At 41.9% G+C, this 17,360-nt stretch overlaps 1 protein-coding gene across 2 annotated transcripts in view; it reads right to left on the bottom strand.

Moving 5' to 3' along the window:
• The window catches only part of Rpn2 (ribophorin II), a 59,538-nt gene that overhangs the window by 37,240 nt on the left and 4,938 nt on the right, over positions 1-17,360 (bottom strand). For both annotated transcript variants that reach the window (XM_013360569.4, XM_005329857.4), the window contains exons 3-4: positions 5,194-5,289; positions 3,642-3,817 (exon numbers count right to left, since the gene is read on the bottom strand). In XM_013360569.4, the coding sequence (XP_013216023.2) occupies positions 3,642-3,817; positions 5,194-5,289 (272 nt within the window). The remainder of the gene's footprint in view (positions 1-3,641; positions 3,818-5,193; positions 5,290-17,360) is intronic.

Raw genomic sequence — 17,360 nt, 5'->3', positions numbered from 1 at the left:
CAACACAGTGTTAGACTGCCTAAATGTACCACAATTTCCTCACTTAATTTCCAATTGATAGTTTTTTGTTTTGGTACCAGGGTTTAAACCCAGAGGCACTTAACCACTGAGCCAGGTGTGCTTAACCTCTAAGACACTTCCCCAGCCTTTTTTAACAGGGTCTCGCTAAGTTACTTAGGACCTCACTAAGTTGCTGAAGCTGGCTTTGAACTTGCAATCCTCCTGCCTTAGCCTCCTGACCTGCTGGGATTACAGGCATGCACAACCACGTCTGGCTTGATAGATATTTTTTAAACTAGACCTTATAATACTATAACTGATAATCTTTATTCACACATTAATTTTTCAAAATTTATGGAGATGAAATTCATAAACAAAATTAACCATTTTTAAAGTGAATAATTCAGTGGCACTTACAACATTCACAATCTTGTACAACTACTACCTCTGTCTAGATCCAAAACATTTCTATCTGTCCAAAATAAAATCCTATACCCATTAATCAGACTCCCATTCTGCCTTCTCCCAGTCTCTGGAACCCTCCAGCTAAGTTGTCTCTATGGATTTATCTATCCTGGATATGTCAGACAAATGGTATCATACAAATATGTGATCTTTAATGTCTGAAGTCTTTGACTCAGCATGTTTTTGAGATTCATCCATGTTGTAGCATGTATAAGTGCTTCACTCATTTTTATGGCTTATTCATATATTTTTGCCTATTTATGAGTGTATTCCTGGAAGATAAACCCTTTTAGGTGGAAGGTTACAGGTGTATATACATGATTTTTCATTATATTCTCTTGATGCAAATAGTTTGGAAAATATAAATGGTACTTCTCAGGGTCAAGAGGAAAGCTGAGGCCCCCTGGTGGTCAGACAGACAGCTCCAGCCCTAATTCCTGAGATGACAGATCCTAGTGCAAACCACCACTTATCAAGTCAGCATGTCAGAATGTAGAGCGCGGAATCTGTCTACTTATGTCCAGATCATAGCAATTTAGATTTCCTCTATTGAAAACTAATTCCTTTAGGATGACAAGTTGGAAAACAGGAGTCACAATTAACAGAGAGAAGCCCCACGAGCTTTCAATGACTCCTATGGGATACTTGTTGTTAAAACGCACTTGGGAAAATGAAACCTGAATTTCTGAACAAGATAAAAAAATCCCACATCTGCCTATACAAATGCTGAGCTCAGAAAAGACTGCTAAGATAGCCTAGAAAGAATTTATCAATTAAGACATCATTTTTCTCTTCTTTGGAATGACTGACTGCCATGCTGGTAACAACCTTGGAAATTTAAAATGAAATTAATCCATTTAGCTTTAGAAAAGTTTTGTCACAGGCTTTAATTACTTATTCCCCAGCCAGTGATTTCTTTCTCTCTAGAGTACTATATTCAAACAGATTCAAAGCAGATTCTGTTTTGCTAATATAAAGCAGATGACTCAGAGAAATTGGTTTTTAAGAGACATCTTTTCAGATGGCTCATTTAAACCCATAAATATTTTCTCTTTCAGGTCAGGCTTATAAACATACACTTCCTAGGATAACTTCACTTAAATATAGAGGGCCCAAAGAGTTCTAATGCATATCAGATTTCCCTAAATGGGGCAAATAAGCAATAACAATATAAAAGGATCTACCAGTTTGATCGACATAATAACTCCATGAAGTAGATAAAATTCTGTGGGTTTTACTTGTGAAAGAACTGAGGTTTAGGTTTAGGGGCGTTAAACAGCCCACTTGTGATAACAGAGGTATAGAGTAGAAGAGTCTGGATTTGAAGAGTTCTATTTGATCCAAAACATGTGTTCTGTCTTCCTATAAGCTCTCTTATAGAGTAGTCTCACCTTTATTAATCCTTTGTTAGGCACATTCAACATGCCACGCTCCATAAGTACTGCAAATAAAGAAGGCTAAGACCTAAAATAGAAACAGTTATAATACCACCAAGGAAGTAGCCAGCTCCCTAATGAGAAATGCTCTAGGGAAGGAACTCTGCTTCCTGCATGCCACCAAGAGCAGACACTGGGCTAGGCTCTCCACACCCATCATCTCATTTGATCCTAACATCTGCTTCTGCTCTGTGATGTAAAGATTTCTGGTCTTTTTTACAGGTGAGGCTCAATAGAACTTAGTAACATGCCCAAAATCACACAGCAAGGAAGGAACACAGCTGGTGTTCAAATGCACATCTGCCTGACTCCTTTGTACTACTTCTTATTCTAGGGTTTTTGAGGAAGGAGATTTCCCTTTTTGCTTAGAGGAAATGAGGGGGTTTTTTGGTAGAAAGAGGTGGCATCAGAGTAAGAGACTAATACTGACGACATGACATGAGATGGTAGTAACTAGGGGAGCATTCTACCAAAAAGGATAATGAACAGCAATAAAAGTGTATGGCCTGAAATCGAAGGACCACAAGGGCCAAGCACCTGGCAAAGTGTGTATGAAACATTAGCCCAGGAAAGTATCAGCCCTGAAGTTACTGAGTGCCAACCATGTGAATGTGAGTAGGGTGGGGGAGTCACAAAGAATACCCAAATACTGCAAAATCTGTCCTTAACAAAGCTGCAAGTTTAGAGACAATCTGATTGTTGGCCAAAGCCCTGGGAAATGATCTCACTGTCCTGAAAGTGAGAATCAGTGTCACCAACCTCTTGCTATACAATTAACAGGCACTCCATACCCTCTTTTTTTTTTTTTTTTTTTTAGTTGTAGATGACACAATACCTTTATTTATTTATTCATTTATATGTGGTGCTGAGGATCGAACCCAGTGCGTTGCACATGCTAGGCGAGTGCTCTACCACCGAGCCAAAACCCCAGCCCTTCAAACCCTCTTTATGGGTTGCCATTAAATGGGAAACATAGAAAATGAAAAGTTGTTTTTTAAAAATATTCTCTTAATTGTAGATGAACACAATATCTGTTTTTTTTTAATTTGGTGCTGAGGATCAAACCCAGTGCCTCACTCATGCGAGGCAAGTGCTCTACCACAGAGCCACAACCCCAGTCCTGAAAAATTGTTTTAAATGACTTGTTTAGTCAAAGAAAAAAATTACACATCATTACTTTTAAATTTAACAAATATCCTGAAGTCAGTGACCAGATACCATTTTAATAAACATGAGAGTTGCTCCAAGTACTTTTCCTGAGGGGGCTTCTCCTTCACTTTTGCCTCTTGCAGAGTAAGCAGCAGGGTCCTAATTCCTAGAATATTCTACACTCTCCCCTCCAGATGCCATCTCTCACAACTTCTAAGGATACCATAAGCCCCACTTTTTCACAGAGCTCCCATTGCCAATATCTCACTGTGCCCTGGCTGAACCCCAAGAAATTTCCGAGCTCAATGGACTCACTCTAAGTTTCTACCCTCTAACCTAAAAAGATGGTGTCTCTGTGTAGTAGTGGGTTTATGCTCCAGCTCTGTACTTGCCTTCTACCTGAGCAGCATGCAGAAGGCCATGTCTTTGTTAGCTCCACCAAGGAAGGGACCTTACTGCCTAATTCAGTGTTGTATCTGACATGTGTGGCAGAACATGTGGCTTAGAATAGGTGCCCAGGAAATATCTGCTGAACCAAGAATGAGCCATCTTGGGATAGGAGGCCTGAGAAGGCTTAAATTGACAACTCACGCCAGCACAGTCTCTTCCTTGCCTAGGCGAGCAGTGAGGGCCCCGAGTGCTTCCTGGGATGCCAAGGGAAGGCCCAAGCCGCTGAGGGCTGCAACGGCGTGGTAGATCTGGACAACAGAAGAGTCTTCACTGACAGCTGCCAGGAGCATATCTTTGGTCTCATTTGAAACAGAGATCTAGGAAAGATAGCAGACTCAGAGGTTTAGAACAGGTTCTGAGTTTCTGGCAACTGCCAGTCACAACTATTTTGCACATACTCACCACCCTCAGTCCCCAGATGTCAGAATTCTTGTAAACCCTCAGCATAACCCCTTCCAAAAGAGGCTGACAAGTTACTGTGGTCTTGTTTACTTCCGTAGTTTAGTAAACTTCATTTAGTAAAATGACCCAGATATCTGGGGATACACAGTAATTTTTTTTTTTTAACTGGGAATTGAACTTGGGCATTTTACCACTGAACAACATCCCTTCTTTCTTTCCTTCCTTCTTTCCTTTTTGGTACAGGGGATTGAACCAGGGTGCTTTCCACTGAGCCACATCCCCATTTTGAGGCAGGGTCTCATTAAGTTGCTGAGGCTGGCCTCGAACTTGCAATCCTCCTGCCTCAGTCTTCCAAGTTTCTGGGATTACAGGCGTATACCATCACACTCAGCCTCTTCAAGCATTTTTAAATGTTAAAGGGAAATGTAAAGAAAAACTCAAAGCCTCCCAGAAGAGAGGCATCAGGGGTTGGGGTTGTGGCTCAGTGGTAGAGCACTTGCCTGGCATGTGTGAGGCACTATGTTCAATTCTCAGCACCATATGTAAATAAAAATAATAATAATAATAATAATAATACGGTGGCACATGCCTGTAATCCCAGCAGCACAGGAGGCTGAGATAGGAGGATCACAAGTTTAAAGCCAGCCTTAGCAAAGGCGAGGCACTAAGCAACTCAGCGAGACCCTAGGTTGGAGTTGTGGCTCAGTGGTCAACTGCCCTCGAGTTCAATCCCTGGTACCCCCCCGCAAAAAATAAAAAACAAACAACAACAAAACAGAAGAGAGGCAACAACTGCAGGAAAAACTTGATTTAAAACCCACGAAAAGTAAAAACTTGGGGGAAAAATAAATAAACTATACTATCTTTTAAAAATTATCATAGAAAGAATTGCTTTCACACCACTAGAGTCTCATTGTTTACAAAAAAACACAATAAATTAGCACAGTGGTACACATACGTAATCCCAGCTATTTAGGAGGCCACAAGTTCAAGGCCAGCCTGGGCAACTTAGTGAGACCTGTCTCAAAATAAAAAATGAAAAGGGCTAGGGTGGATTCAATCCCTAGTACTAGAGACAGAGAGAGAGAGAGAGAGAGAGAGAGAGAGAGAATTCAGGGAACTAGGGCATTAGCTCAGTGGTAGGGTGCTTGCTTAGCATGCATGAACCCTGGATTTAATCCCCAGCACCACACACATTCATACACAAAATAATAATCTGACATGACCTTCCCCTTTAAAAATATGATTTACAGTTTAAAGCAAATGTCGGTTCAAGAAAATCTGGACTCACCTCACACCCTGAGAGGGCCTGGCTGGACTGGGCAGCATAGAAGAGGGAATCCACGTTGCTGGGATCAAGGTTAGATTTGATGAAGGTGCATGCTTTCTAAATAAGGGAGAAAATCAATGTTAAGTGGTGACATGCAGTGACCAGAAAAGCAAAGGTGTTTTGCAATGATAAATAAAATTCTAAGCTATCTAAGGTGGCTTGCAGTAATGAGCTACACACAATGTAGTTTCTTAAATACTTGTTTTCCATATGACTCTGCATTACCCCAAACAGCCTGATTCACACAAAAAGCCACAAATCTGAAGACATGCTCGTCCTTCTGAATCCCAAAGGAAGGAGAAGCCAAAGATGAGCCTCCTATCAATGGTCATAGGCCCCTTCATAGATAGCATCATCATCCGAATAAGAAATCTGGGCTTGGAGTTGATAAGTAACCTGCAAAAGATGACAAAGCTGGTAAGCAACAGTCTCCCCTGATTCTAGCTGCACTGAGGTCTCCCCTGAGATGTCTTCAAAGCCAAATAAGATTCCACAGATCGGAAATGACCTTAAAACACTCTTTATTCCCTGGACTTGTGGCCCATGTGTAGGTGTCACTACCCATCAACTGGCCAAACCAGAAATCAGGGGCTCTGCTTTGACTTCTCCCTTCCCTTCAGGGCTGTCAAGCCTACCTCCTTTTTATTTCTCACCCCAATCCCACCCCAGGGCTTCTGTTATTGCCTTGAGGCAGGTTGTTGCCATTTCTCACCTAGATTGCCACAATCCTTTCCTAGAGTCTCAAGCTATGCGATCCACTCTGCACACTGCTTTGAGACTGATCTTAACAAAATATAAACATATTCATGTTGCTTTGCTACTAAAATCCTTCAGTGGTTCCCCATTATTCTCAGATGAGATCCAAATTTTTTGACGCAGCATGAAGCACCCTCACTCTCTGCCACACTCCACCTCCAACTCCAAATTTTACCCTCCAGTCTTCTGTAGCTCCAGGTGGCCATGCTCCTGCACTTGACATTTTGGTCCTGCCACTGCCAGGAGTACCTTTCCCTTGCCCTGTCAAACCAGGTTCCACCTTCATCTCTGCTCAAATGGACCTTCTCCACAAAGTCTTCACTGATGCTCATGCCAGGAGAGGTGGGTGCCTCTCTCTCCAGTGATCCCGAAAGCACTCACCATGCTGTCCTACCTCCTCCCCTTCCAGATAGTTTCCTGGCAGCACTAACTGCCCGTCACAGTGACTGGCACAGAGGCAGCACATAGCAAAACCCTGGCAACTTCTCCTCCACTGAATTCCAAGAGAGATTATTTAATAATTACACTGCTAAACATTTTGGTCAAAGTAATATAAAATCCAGATATTCAAAATTACACTGCAATGAACCAGTTAGAAGCGGCTGCTTCTGAAGAATAGCACGGGGAACGGGGAGGGTAGGCTGTGCAAGGGCTTCTTGCTTTTCCCCAATAGCCATTCTACATATGTGAAGTTTCACTGCATGCATATGTACTTGAACCAAAATGCTTTTCAAAAATTGTATGAATAAAATTTAAGTAGGAGTCTCAAAACAAATTAGTTTCAATCAGACGTTTGAAAGAAGTCTGAGGGAGGAAAGGAAGAAACAAAATATAAGTATAATTAGGTTTCTAAAGAAGAGAACAGATGAATCCAGCAATGCATTCTTTTGGTAGAATGTGGGTAAGCCAGACACATGCTCTGTCGCCCTCTGGTGCTTTTACAAAGGAATGATAACTGGAGACCCCACAGCGATGACCACAGTCAGGCTAACTCTCTAATTCCATAATGTGTTGGTTTTCTAAATGCTTCCTGTGCATTTCTCATTTAGTCCTGACAGTCCTATGCATTAGGCATTCTTATTATCTCCCTAAATTTACAGATAAGAAAAATGAGGCATCAGTGAGGAAAAGTAACTTGCCCGCATTCTTTCTCACTCTCTACTGGGGAACTCAAATTCAAATCCAGGCATTCTAACTCCAGACTCTGAGCTGTACAAGCCCTGTCTCAAAAACCCATGGAAAATGATCTGTTCTTGGGTAAAACTAGCTCAGGCCTACTCTAATGTGTCACAAAGATAAACAAAGGTAAACAGTGATGGTATTCAATGGCTCCAAAGTGCACAATGTTTACAGCATAGTTTTAAGAACAGCAGGAGTGGGGAGACCTCAAAAAATATGCTCTGGACTCTGTGAGCTCTCTGAAGCTGAGGCTTCAGCCAGCCCTTTTGAAGGATGTGTGGCTTTGACTCAGCTGTCCCCCAATCTGAGACTTACTTTCCCAAGGGAAAACTGAGAATCTTTCCCTAAATGTCCCTCCCCTGTCTGCTCACTTCTGGCGTTCTTTTTTTTCTCTCTCTTTTTTTTAAAAAATATTTTTTAGTTGTTGATGTACCTTTATTTTTTATTTATTTATATGGGGTGTTGAGGATCGAACCCGGTGCCTCACACATGCTAGGCAAGTGCTCTGCCACTGAGCCACAACCAAGCCCCATCATTTCCAGCTTTCTGTGCCCTGCTGATACTCCAACTGACCCAGCACCCTCCTGAGCAAAGTACCACAGGCTTTCCTCTACTCTTCTTCCAGACAACTTCTTGAATCTCATCAGGGACCAAGTCCTAGAGGGAAGACAGCAGGAACAGCTCCCAGCTACTCGTCTCCTGTGCTTTGCAATACCCTGGCTAGTGCCCCCACACCAGGTCACTGAACCCATTGTTTCCATGCACACTGCTTACACGGCCCCCCACACCTCCACTCCAGCAGCCCTGGACACCCACTCCCAGTCCCAACAGTTCCGCCAGCACTTTTGAGCCTCCAGGTTTTTTTTTTTTTTTAAATTTGTTATATGATGCAGAAGACATTACAATTCATATTATACGTATAGAGCACAATTTTTCGTATCTTTGGTTGTACACAAAGCAGAGTCACACCATTCGTGTCTTCATACGTACACTTAGGATAATGAGGTCCATCGCATTCCACCATCTGTCCTACCCTCATGCCCCTCCCTTCCCCTTGCCCTATGTAGAGTTCATCTGATCCCCCCATGCGCCCCCAACCCCATTAATCAGCCTCCTTAAATCAGAGAAAACATCCTGCAGAGCCTCCAGGTTTTATTCAGGACACTCTCTCCCTCTGAAAGTCCCTTACCTCATCAGGTAAACTTCTCCCTCTCAATCAGTATATGGTATACTAAGAAGTTTTAGGGACTTAATAAAAATAAAATTTCCCTCGTCCTTCTCTCCCCACCAACTGCTAACTTCTCTCTTCCCAAAGCCACACTTCTCTGGAGTTACCTGTACTCACTAAGTCTTCATTTCCTCACCTCTACATTCCAATATGGTTTCTGTCCCCATCAAGCCACCCCATCCAAACTGTGAAAGCCAGGGACATATCTGAGGGTTCATGCCCTCAACCCTGGATGGATCAATCACCTCCTCACTTTGAAAAGTTAGTTCTGTGGGTTTCCAGGATCCCATGTCCCCACTCCTCACCCCATTCTCTCTCACTTCTCCAGTAGCTCCTCCAGAGTTTCAAGCTCTGTGTGGGCCCATCCAAAAACGGGGCGTCTCAACTCCCAAGCCTACTTCTCATCCTGCCTTCTCTTTCCTCCCAGGCAATTTCATTCATGCCCACAATCTCATCCAGAACCTCCATGCAGACAACTCTCAGGTTTGTACCTCTAGCTTAGCTTCACTCGGCCGCCATGTACATGACTCAAAGGCACTTCAAAGCTCAAGGTATTGAAGGACAAATTCGTGTTTTTCTCTAAACAAACCAAATTCTTTCTCAGTGCTCCTGTCTTATGGAATGGCCTAACCTCCATCCATGCAGCAAGCTGAAAATCTGGTGTCTTCCTCTATACCCCTCTGTAGTCAATCTTGCCCCACAGCCCCCTGCCACAGTCTGTCCTCTGCAAAGCAGAAGAGAAATTTTTCTAAAATGCAAATCATACAATGAACTATTTAAAATCAACTGCTCTTTGGAGGAAGATCAAAACTCTTCCTGTGGCAGCCAAGGCCTAGTGGCTTGGCTCCAGCCCACCTCTTAGGTCCACTCCTCCCTCTGACACCGTTGACACATAGCCTCCTTCCAGACTCTCAAAGGTAACCTACCCCTCCCCACAGAGACTCTTTGCTCAGGCTGTTTCCTTGGCTTGCTGCCCCTTCGCTCTCTCCCCTCCCAGCTATCTCCCACTTTCCATCATGCCCTCCTTCTCTTGGAGTACCTACCACATGCCCACATGCTGTGCTAGGCACCAGAAATACACAGCAAATAATATGCACACATTCTTGCCTTCAGGGAAGTCTCACCTAGGGTGATATACAGTGGAATTTAAACTCGAGATTTCCTTGGGAGAGCCTGCTGACTAGATCAAAGTCTCCTCTTTTACACCTACAGAAGTCCTGTATTTATAAAAGCACATGCCTCACTTTCAGCCTATCTCCACTTTTAGAATCTACATTCCAAGGGCGCAGGGACTCTTTTTTTGATCAACACCAAATCTCCAGTGCATGGCACCACACTAGTGCAGAGCAGAAACCCACTACATATCTGCTGCCTGACTGAAGGAGCTGTGCAGCAAGACCCAGAAAGTGGCACCCCATGGCCTACAGCTTGAGCGCGGGCTCCCTCTGCTGGGCTCCCATGGTACTTTCCACAAACTATAATGTGCCTCTGCTCCCTTGGCTCTAACTAGATAAGCTCTGTTGTCTTCTCTGCACTCGGCACAGTGCTGGGCACACACTTTGGGAATGCTCCAGAGTGAACACACCCCTCATGTGCTGCCACCCCCAGCACCCATCTCAGTGCCTGGCCCACAAACACAACTTTTTCTTTTGCAGTGCTGGGGATCGATCCCAGGGGCTCCCAAATGCTGTGCAAACTCTTTTTTTTTTTAAATATTTATTTATTTATTTTTTAGTTCTCGGCGGACACAACATCTTTGTATGTGGTGCTGAGGATTGAACCCGGGCCCCACGCACGCCAGGCGAGTGCGCTACTGCTTGAGCCACATCCCCAGCCCCTGTGCAAACTCTTTACCACCAAACAACCCCAGCCCTGACACACTTTTATATGCACCCAACACATGCTAATTACTTTATAATTACTATATTATTTAATCTTCACCATGCTCTATAAGGTTAGGTATTATGCTGAGTTTACAGATATGAAAGTGCTTGACATAAATAACCTATAAGCACTGTCTAATGTTTCCCGACTTAGTCATCTGTATACTGCCATCACTTTTTGCCGCACTGTTTCCCATTTACTTTGTATTTTTATTAAAATGAATACAAAACAACTCCTATTCTTCTCAATCTTGTGAAAAGCTACACAGTATCTATAAAAATCACCATTTTGATATGCTTAAGTTTTATATACTTATACAGCATTCAACTATCAAAATGAAAGATGCTCCAAAACCAGCTCTTATTTTACACAGCTGCTAAGCCTTTTATTCCCATGAAACTCCATTTCTTCTAGTTTGTTGCTGAAACTTGTGACAAAATTCCAAAATTTCCTCTAAGGACCCACCTCTGTGAGAACAACCAACTCAGTGCAGATAGCAGGGGATGTTCTGCTCAGCTAAAAGCAACAATAGGACAAACACCATGACGTGCAGCAACAATAACAGACATTTGCTCTCAAGAGATTTATGTAGCATACACATCTAGGAGGAGTTCTAACAGCATGGAACCACCCGTGCAAGCCCTCTCTTCTGTTACTCACAATCACCACTGTGCATTTCATAAGCAATTGGAAAAATGAAGTATGCAATTAATCCATTTGTTTTCTGATTAGGATGCATATTTAGAGAGCCCTCATTTCTGTTAGGTTAAAGTTTACAATTCAAGTGTGTGCTGGTGTGGGAATGATGTCAGTCAGTGGATACCATATGTAATCGAATGTCATAGTTTGGATCTGAGAAGTACTCCTAAGGCCACGTGCCAAGACTTGGTCACCACCAGTAGCACTATTGGGAGGTGATGGGACCTTTAGAAAGTGGGGCCTGGTGGAAGGAAATTGAACCTCTGGGGTGTGCTCTTGAAGGGGATATTGGGACCCCAGCCCCTTCCTCTCTCTTTCTCCCCAGCCACAATGAGGTAAGTAGCTCAGCAACACCACACGCTCCCAGCCATAATGTTCTGACTCACCACAGGCCTAAAAGCAAGGGAGCCAATCAACCATGGACCAAAACCTCTGACACTGTGAGCCAAAACAAATCTTTCCTCTTTTAAGTTATTTCAGGTATTTTGTCTCAGTGACAAAAATGTGACTAACACACAGTAATACTAATAGGAGCAAAAACTACATATTTACCACATGCCACTACTATGCTAACCACCCTCCGTATGACAGCTGTGAGCTGAGTACTACCATTATGTCCATCTTACAGAAGAGATACCAAAAATTCTAAAGATTTTAGGTAAGGTGCAAGGGTTACTTGACTGTTTTCAAGTCAACCTCTTGAAGCCAAGCAGTCTGGATGATAACCCTAAAGGCACAGCTGGCCTAACCATATAAGTATCCCAGGTCAACTGCAATGCAGTTGCCCAGATAGCTCTTCAATCCACCTCTTCAGCCCTAACCAATGTCCCCTCCAACTAATAAACATGAGCAAAGAATACCTTTAGGGATATGTGTGCAACCAGAATCTCGTGTAAAACTCCAGATCATGGCGCAGATAGCAAGCCAGCACCCTGGGAGATGTGAAAGTGCTTATTTTCTCCAAAGTCCCTGGAACCAAATCCAATGGCTCCATGAAAGTTTGAAAATCCCCAGGAGATCTTTTTTCCTGCATTCATATCCCACCAAAATTTAATATGACACTAATATTCCAATTTTAACCTTTACAATTTACAATAAAAAGCCTCAACTAGCCAAGACTGTTTCACTCCCTGTTTCTCAATTTGTTCTTTGTCTCCCCATCACAGGGCCTTTATGACCATGGAGAAAACCAGCGCAAGGCTCAGGCACTGCCACAAAGGGTGCCAGAAATACAGTACCTGTGCCAGGCATTGTTTGAACTCACCTGAATGAATTATAAACAGAAGCAAATATTTTCATGTTAAGAATGACAGGGCTTTCGTGGGAATAACACAATTTTACTCAATCCTCATGATGGTCCCCTGAGGGAGGATCATAACTTCTTTTTAACAGAGAGGTAGGACCATAGTTAAAAACTTGGGGAACTGACTCTCATGTCTATGTTCTTACTTTTGAGCTAATTTTATTATTAGAAGGTACATTTGCACTAAGGGTTCACAATCATGAGGGGAAAGTCTGTCTCCTTAATATAGTCAGGCAGGAAGAAAATACTGGGTAGGAACAAAGAGATGGCTGTGGGGAAAAAATGTGAATAAGCTAGGTCCCCCAGAGCAGTAGCAAGCTTCATCTGTGAAGGGCCAGTGAGTAAATGCTTCAGGCCTTTAGATCATTCTGGTTAACTACTCAGTTCTATTGTTAAAACACAAAAGCAGCCATAGACAACAGTACATGAATGGGTGTGGCTGTATTCCAATAAAAATTTACTTACAAAAACATCTTCAACCCAGTTTGGCCAGGGGGACCACAGTTCCTCAACCCCTCTACCACACAGCATTTACAGAATGGTTGGCAGACATTAGATATTTAATTAACCTCTGAGGTCCACTTCCTTGTGTATCAGGGGATAATGTTTCTGACCATGCATAGATAAGAACATTAACTTACACACAAGGTACTCAATAAATAATACTGATTGTTAAGTCCAATGGGGACAGAAGGTATCAGACTGGCAAGAAAAAAATTCTTAATTTTTATGCACTAGATCACACTCTCTCAAACACACACACACACACACACACACACACACACACCATGTGTTGGTCTATTGGTGAAGATGGGACTTTTTTTTTTTAATATTTATTTTTCAGTTTTCGGTGGACACAACATCTTTATTTTATTTTTTTGTGGTGCTTAGGATCGAACCCAGCGCTCCGTGCACGCCAGGAGAGCATGTTACTGCTTGAGCCACATCCCCAGCCCAAGATGGGACATTTTGAGCATTAAGAAGAATACAACTGGGACTGGGTTGTGGCTCAGTGGCAGAGCACTTGCCTCACACATGTTAGGCACTGGGTTCGATCCTCAGCACCACATAAAAATAATTAAACAAAATAAAGACATTGTGTTTATCTATAACTAAAAATACTATTTAAAAAAAATACAACTGAAGTAGATCTGGAAAAGATCAACAGGGACTACCAGAGTTCTGGCCATAACAGAATTAAAGAAATTGAATTTACCCCTCCTACCATAAGTAACTATAAAATAAGACACAATATATGAAGTCAAGACACTGGATGACAGCACAAAGCTGTGATCCTTGAAAGAAAGTTAACTCAAATTACACTGTGATAAATTAAGATGCATATTATAATAAAGCTAAACACCAATAGAAGATAAAAAATGTAATACTAAAAAATACCTAATCTAAAAGAAGAGAGGTAAGAAGGGGAAAAAAAACAGATAAATAGAAAACTTTGAGACAGTAGATTTTAACCAAACAGTGTAATTTTATTAAATATAAGTGGAATAAATTCCCCAACTAAAAGGCAGAAACTACCAGGCTGAATTTTTATAAAAGACAGTCCCTACCATACACTGTATATGTATGCACACAGATTAGTTGGACATCTTGATCCACTGATCCAACTTTATCACTAAGAGTTAAACAATCAGACATGTATCTCTTAACAGAAATTCACAGAACCACCTCTGAAATATTTTTGCCAAGAAAACCGACTCTGAATATAATTAAGCCTTAAGAGGTAACTATCAGGGTAAAGGAGTACAAGGAATAGAACAATATGTTCAAAAACATGATGATGCAAAGGCAGAATGTGGAAAATTCTCCAAGACAAGTAACCCAGCTTTTCCCACAAATGGAACAGGGCGGCAGGCGCGGTGGCTCATGTTTATAATTCTATCTACTTGGGAGGCTGAGGCAGGAGGATTGAAAGTTTGATACCAGCCTGAGCAATTTAAAAAGAACTGGGGACACAGCTCAGTGGTAGGTATGCTAGCCTAGCATGGGTGAGGCCCCGGGTTCAATCACTAGTATCAAAAAAAAGGGGAAAGAAGTGGTATGAGGGGATAGAGGGAACAGGAACTATTACAGGTAAAAAGAGACTTAGGAGACATCAACAAAACGCAATGTGTGGATCTTGTTCAGATGCAGACTTAAACCAACTACCTCTTCGAGACAATTTTGGGATAATTAAAGATAAATGAACATAGACTGAGAATTAAATGACATAAAAAAAAATTACTATTAATAATGGATAGAGGGGCTGGGGTTGTGGCTCAGTGGTGGAGTACCTGCCTAGCACATGTGAGGCACTGGGTTCAATCCTCAGCACTAAATAAAAGTAAATAAATAAAATAAAGTTACTATCTCCATCTACAACTAAAAAACATATTTTTTAAATGGATGGACAAAATAAAAACACTGCTATTATTGTTAAAACAAAAGTTCCCATGAAGAGATATAAGTAAAACGATTTGTCTAATATCTGCTTTAAAATAGTCCAGTTGCTGGCCTAGTGCCAGACTGGCCTCAAACACGCAAGGTGATTCTCCTGCCTTAGTATCCCAAGTAGCTGGGATCACAGGTATGTGAGACCCTATCTTAAAAATAAATAAAATATTCCAGCAAAAATAAAGGAGAAAACAAGTAATTGTAATCAAAATGGCAAAATGTGAATAACTGTTCAAGCTAGCAGATGGCAATTTTGTGAATGTTTGAAAACTTCCATAATAAAAGGCTGAAATAAAGGAGTTACTTTTCGTACTAGTTTTCTGTTACTGTAGCAAAATAGCTGACATAATCAACTAACAAAAAGAAAAGGTTTATATTAGCTTATAGTTTTAGAGGTTTCAGTCTATGAATGGTTGGCCCCATTGCTTTGAGCAATGGCCCTATGTGTATGGCCAGGGAGCAAGAGAAGGAAAGGACCAAAGAAGCAAAGGGACCAGGGTCCCACAATCCTCTTCAAGGACATACCCCTAATGGACTAATAACCTCCCAGTAGGCCCCACCTCTCATAGTTCCCACTACCTCTCAACAGCACCATGGGATGAGGACCGAGCCTTTAACACACGACCTTTAAGCAGAACATATCCGAATCACAGGCCTTTTATTTATTTATTTTTTTGCCGGGGACAGAGGCTGGTACTGGGGATTACAGTTTACTGATGAGCTACATCCCCAGCCTTTTTTTTTTTTTTTTTAAGACAAAGTCTTGCTAAGTTGCTGAGTCTGGTCTTAAACTTGCAATCTTTCCATTTCAGCCTCTCAAGTCTCTAGGACTACAGGTGTGTACTACTGCACCTGGCTCAGCACTACTCTTTTCTAACTTCCAGCTTACCATAAGTTCCCTGAGTGTAGTGATTATGATTGATTCACCACTAAATGCTCAGGGCCTAACACAAGCGCTCAGTTAACAACTGCTCAAGGAATGAATTCAGACTAACATGGGCTACACTGCCCATCCAGTGTGTCGGGGTGATTACCACTCTTCTCGGAAAAGGAACTGTTAGACTAGAGCCAAAGAGGCTCGCTCATAGGACAGCACTGAGACAAAACGATCCAGGAGCTAGTTGGATGAGCTACTCACCAAAATGCACTGCCTCTTTACCTCCCTGACTTATTGAATCCACGCAGGACTATGTGACTGGCATTAGACAACAAAATGAGAAAAATCAAAAGAAGTAACATATAATGTGTCTCTTCTACTAAGAAGTTTTGTTTTGTTGTTGTTTTTCTTTTCTTTTCTTTGTTTTTGTACCAGAGATTGAACTGAGAGGCTTTACCACTGAGCCACATCCCCAGCCCTTTTTATTTTATTCTATTTGAAATAGGGTCTCACTAAGTTGCTGACACTGGCCTTGAATTTGCAATACTCCTGCCTCAGCCTCCCAAGATGCTGATTACAGATGTGTGCCACTATACTCAGCCTGAGCAGAAGTTTTAAGAACCATATATTCCATTTGCTTTCTGTACATGTTCCAGATAGACTACTCCATCAGCTAAATCCCAGACTGAAGAAATATAAAGGGAAGCCTCAAGTGACCCAGGATGGCCATAGAGTATAAACAAAAAACAAATTTTGTCACTAAGATTTAAAATCATTTCAATGCCAATATAAGATATGGAAGGCAGAAGTCTAAAAGTTGCTCACCCACCCCTAAGATTTCCATTCACTAATTATTCACTTAAACACAAATCTAGAAACTACTATGAAGGGATTTTTGCAGGTGTATTTAAAAACCACAAGTCAGTTGACCTTAGAATTCAGAGATTATGCAAGTAGGCCTGACCTAAGCAGATGAGCCCTTTAAGAGCAGTTTTCTCTGGCTGATGGTAGAAATGGAGGCAAGAGAGACACACTATTGCTGGCCCCATGAGAAGAAATTTGGGTAGCTTTGACGAGCAGAGAGCAACCATTGGCTTGAGCCAGTAAGAAAGTAAGGACCTCAGACTTAAAACCATAAGGGACTGGATTCTGTCAACCTGAATGAGCTTAGAAACAGATTCTTCACCAGAACTTCCAGTAAGAGCTCAGCCTGGTCAATACCTTCACCTTGACTTTAGGAGACACTAAAAAGCAAGTGTCCAGGAAAACTGCCTGGATAACTTCTGACCTGCAAAATATCAGCTTATAAATGAATGGTGATTTAACTCCCTAAGTTTACAGAAATTTGTTGTATAGTCATTGAAAACAAAGGTATATATGAGCCAGGTACAAGTGGCTCATGCCTGTAATCCCAGTGGCTCTGGAGGCTGAGACAAGAGGATCATGAGTTCAAAGCCAACCTCAGCAACAGCAAGGCACTAAGCAACTCAGTGAGACTCTGTCTCTAAATAAAATACAAAATAGGGCTGAGGATGTGGCTCAGTAGAGGAGTACCTCTGAGTTCAATCCCTGGTAACTACCCTCCCCCCAAAAAAAGGTACACAGGAAAATTTCTTATCCTAGCTGTCCATTCTGTTGCAATGAATAAAATATAAATTCCCTCACCACTGTTCCTGAATCTAGAAAAGGTTTAAATAATGATGCATTCTCCTCATCAAAAGTCCACAAAGTATACCAAAGTGACCTGACAC

The sequence above is a fragment of the Ictidomys tridecemlineatus genome, chromosome 5, assembly GCF_052094955.1.
Source record: "Ictidomys tridecemlineatus isolate mIctTri1 chromosome 5, mIctTri1.hap1, whole genome shotgun sequence".
Taxonomy (NCBI): domain Eukaryota; kingdom Metazoa; phylum Chordata; class Mammalia; order Rodentia; family Sciuridae; genus Ictidomys; species Ictidomys tridecemlineatus.
The sequence above is the reverse complement of the archived record's forward strand: the minus strand, read 5'-3'. Positions and strand labels throughout refer to the sequence as shown.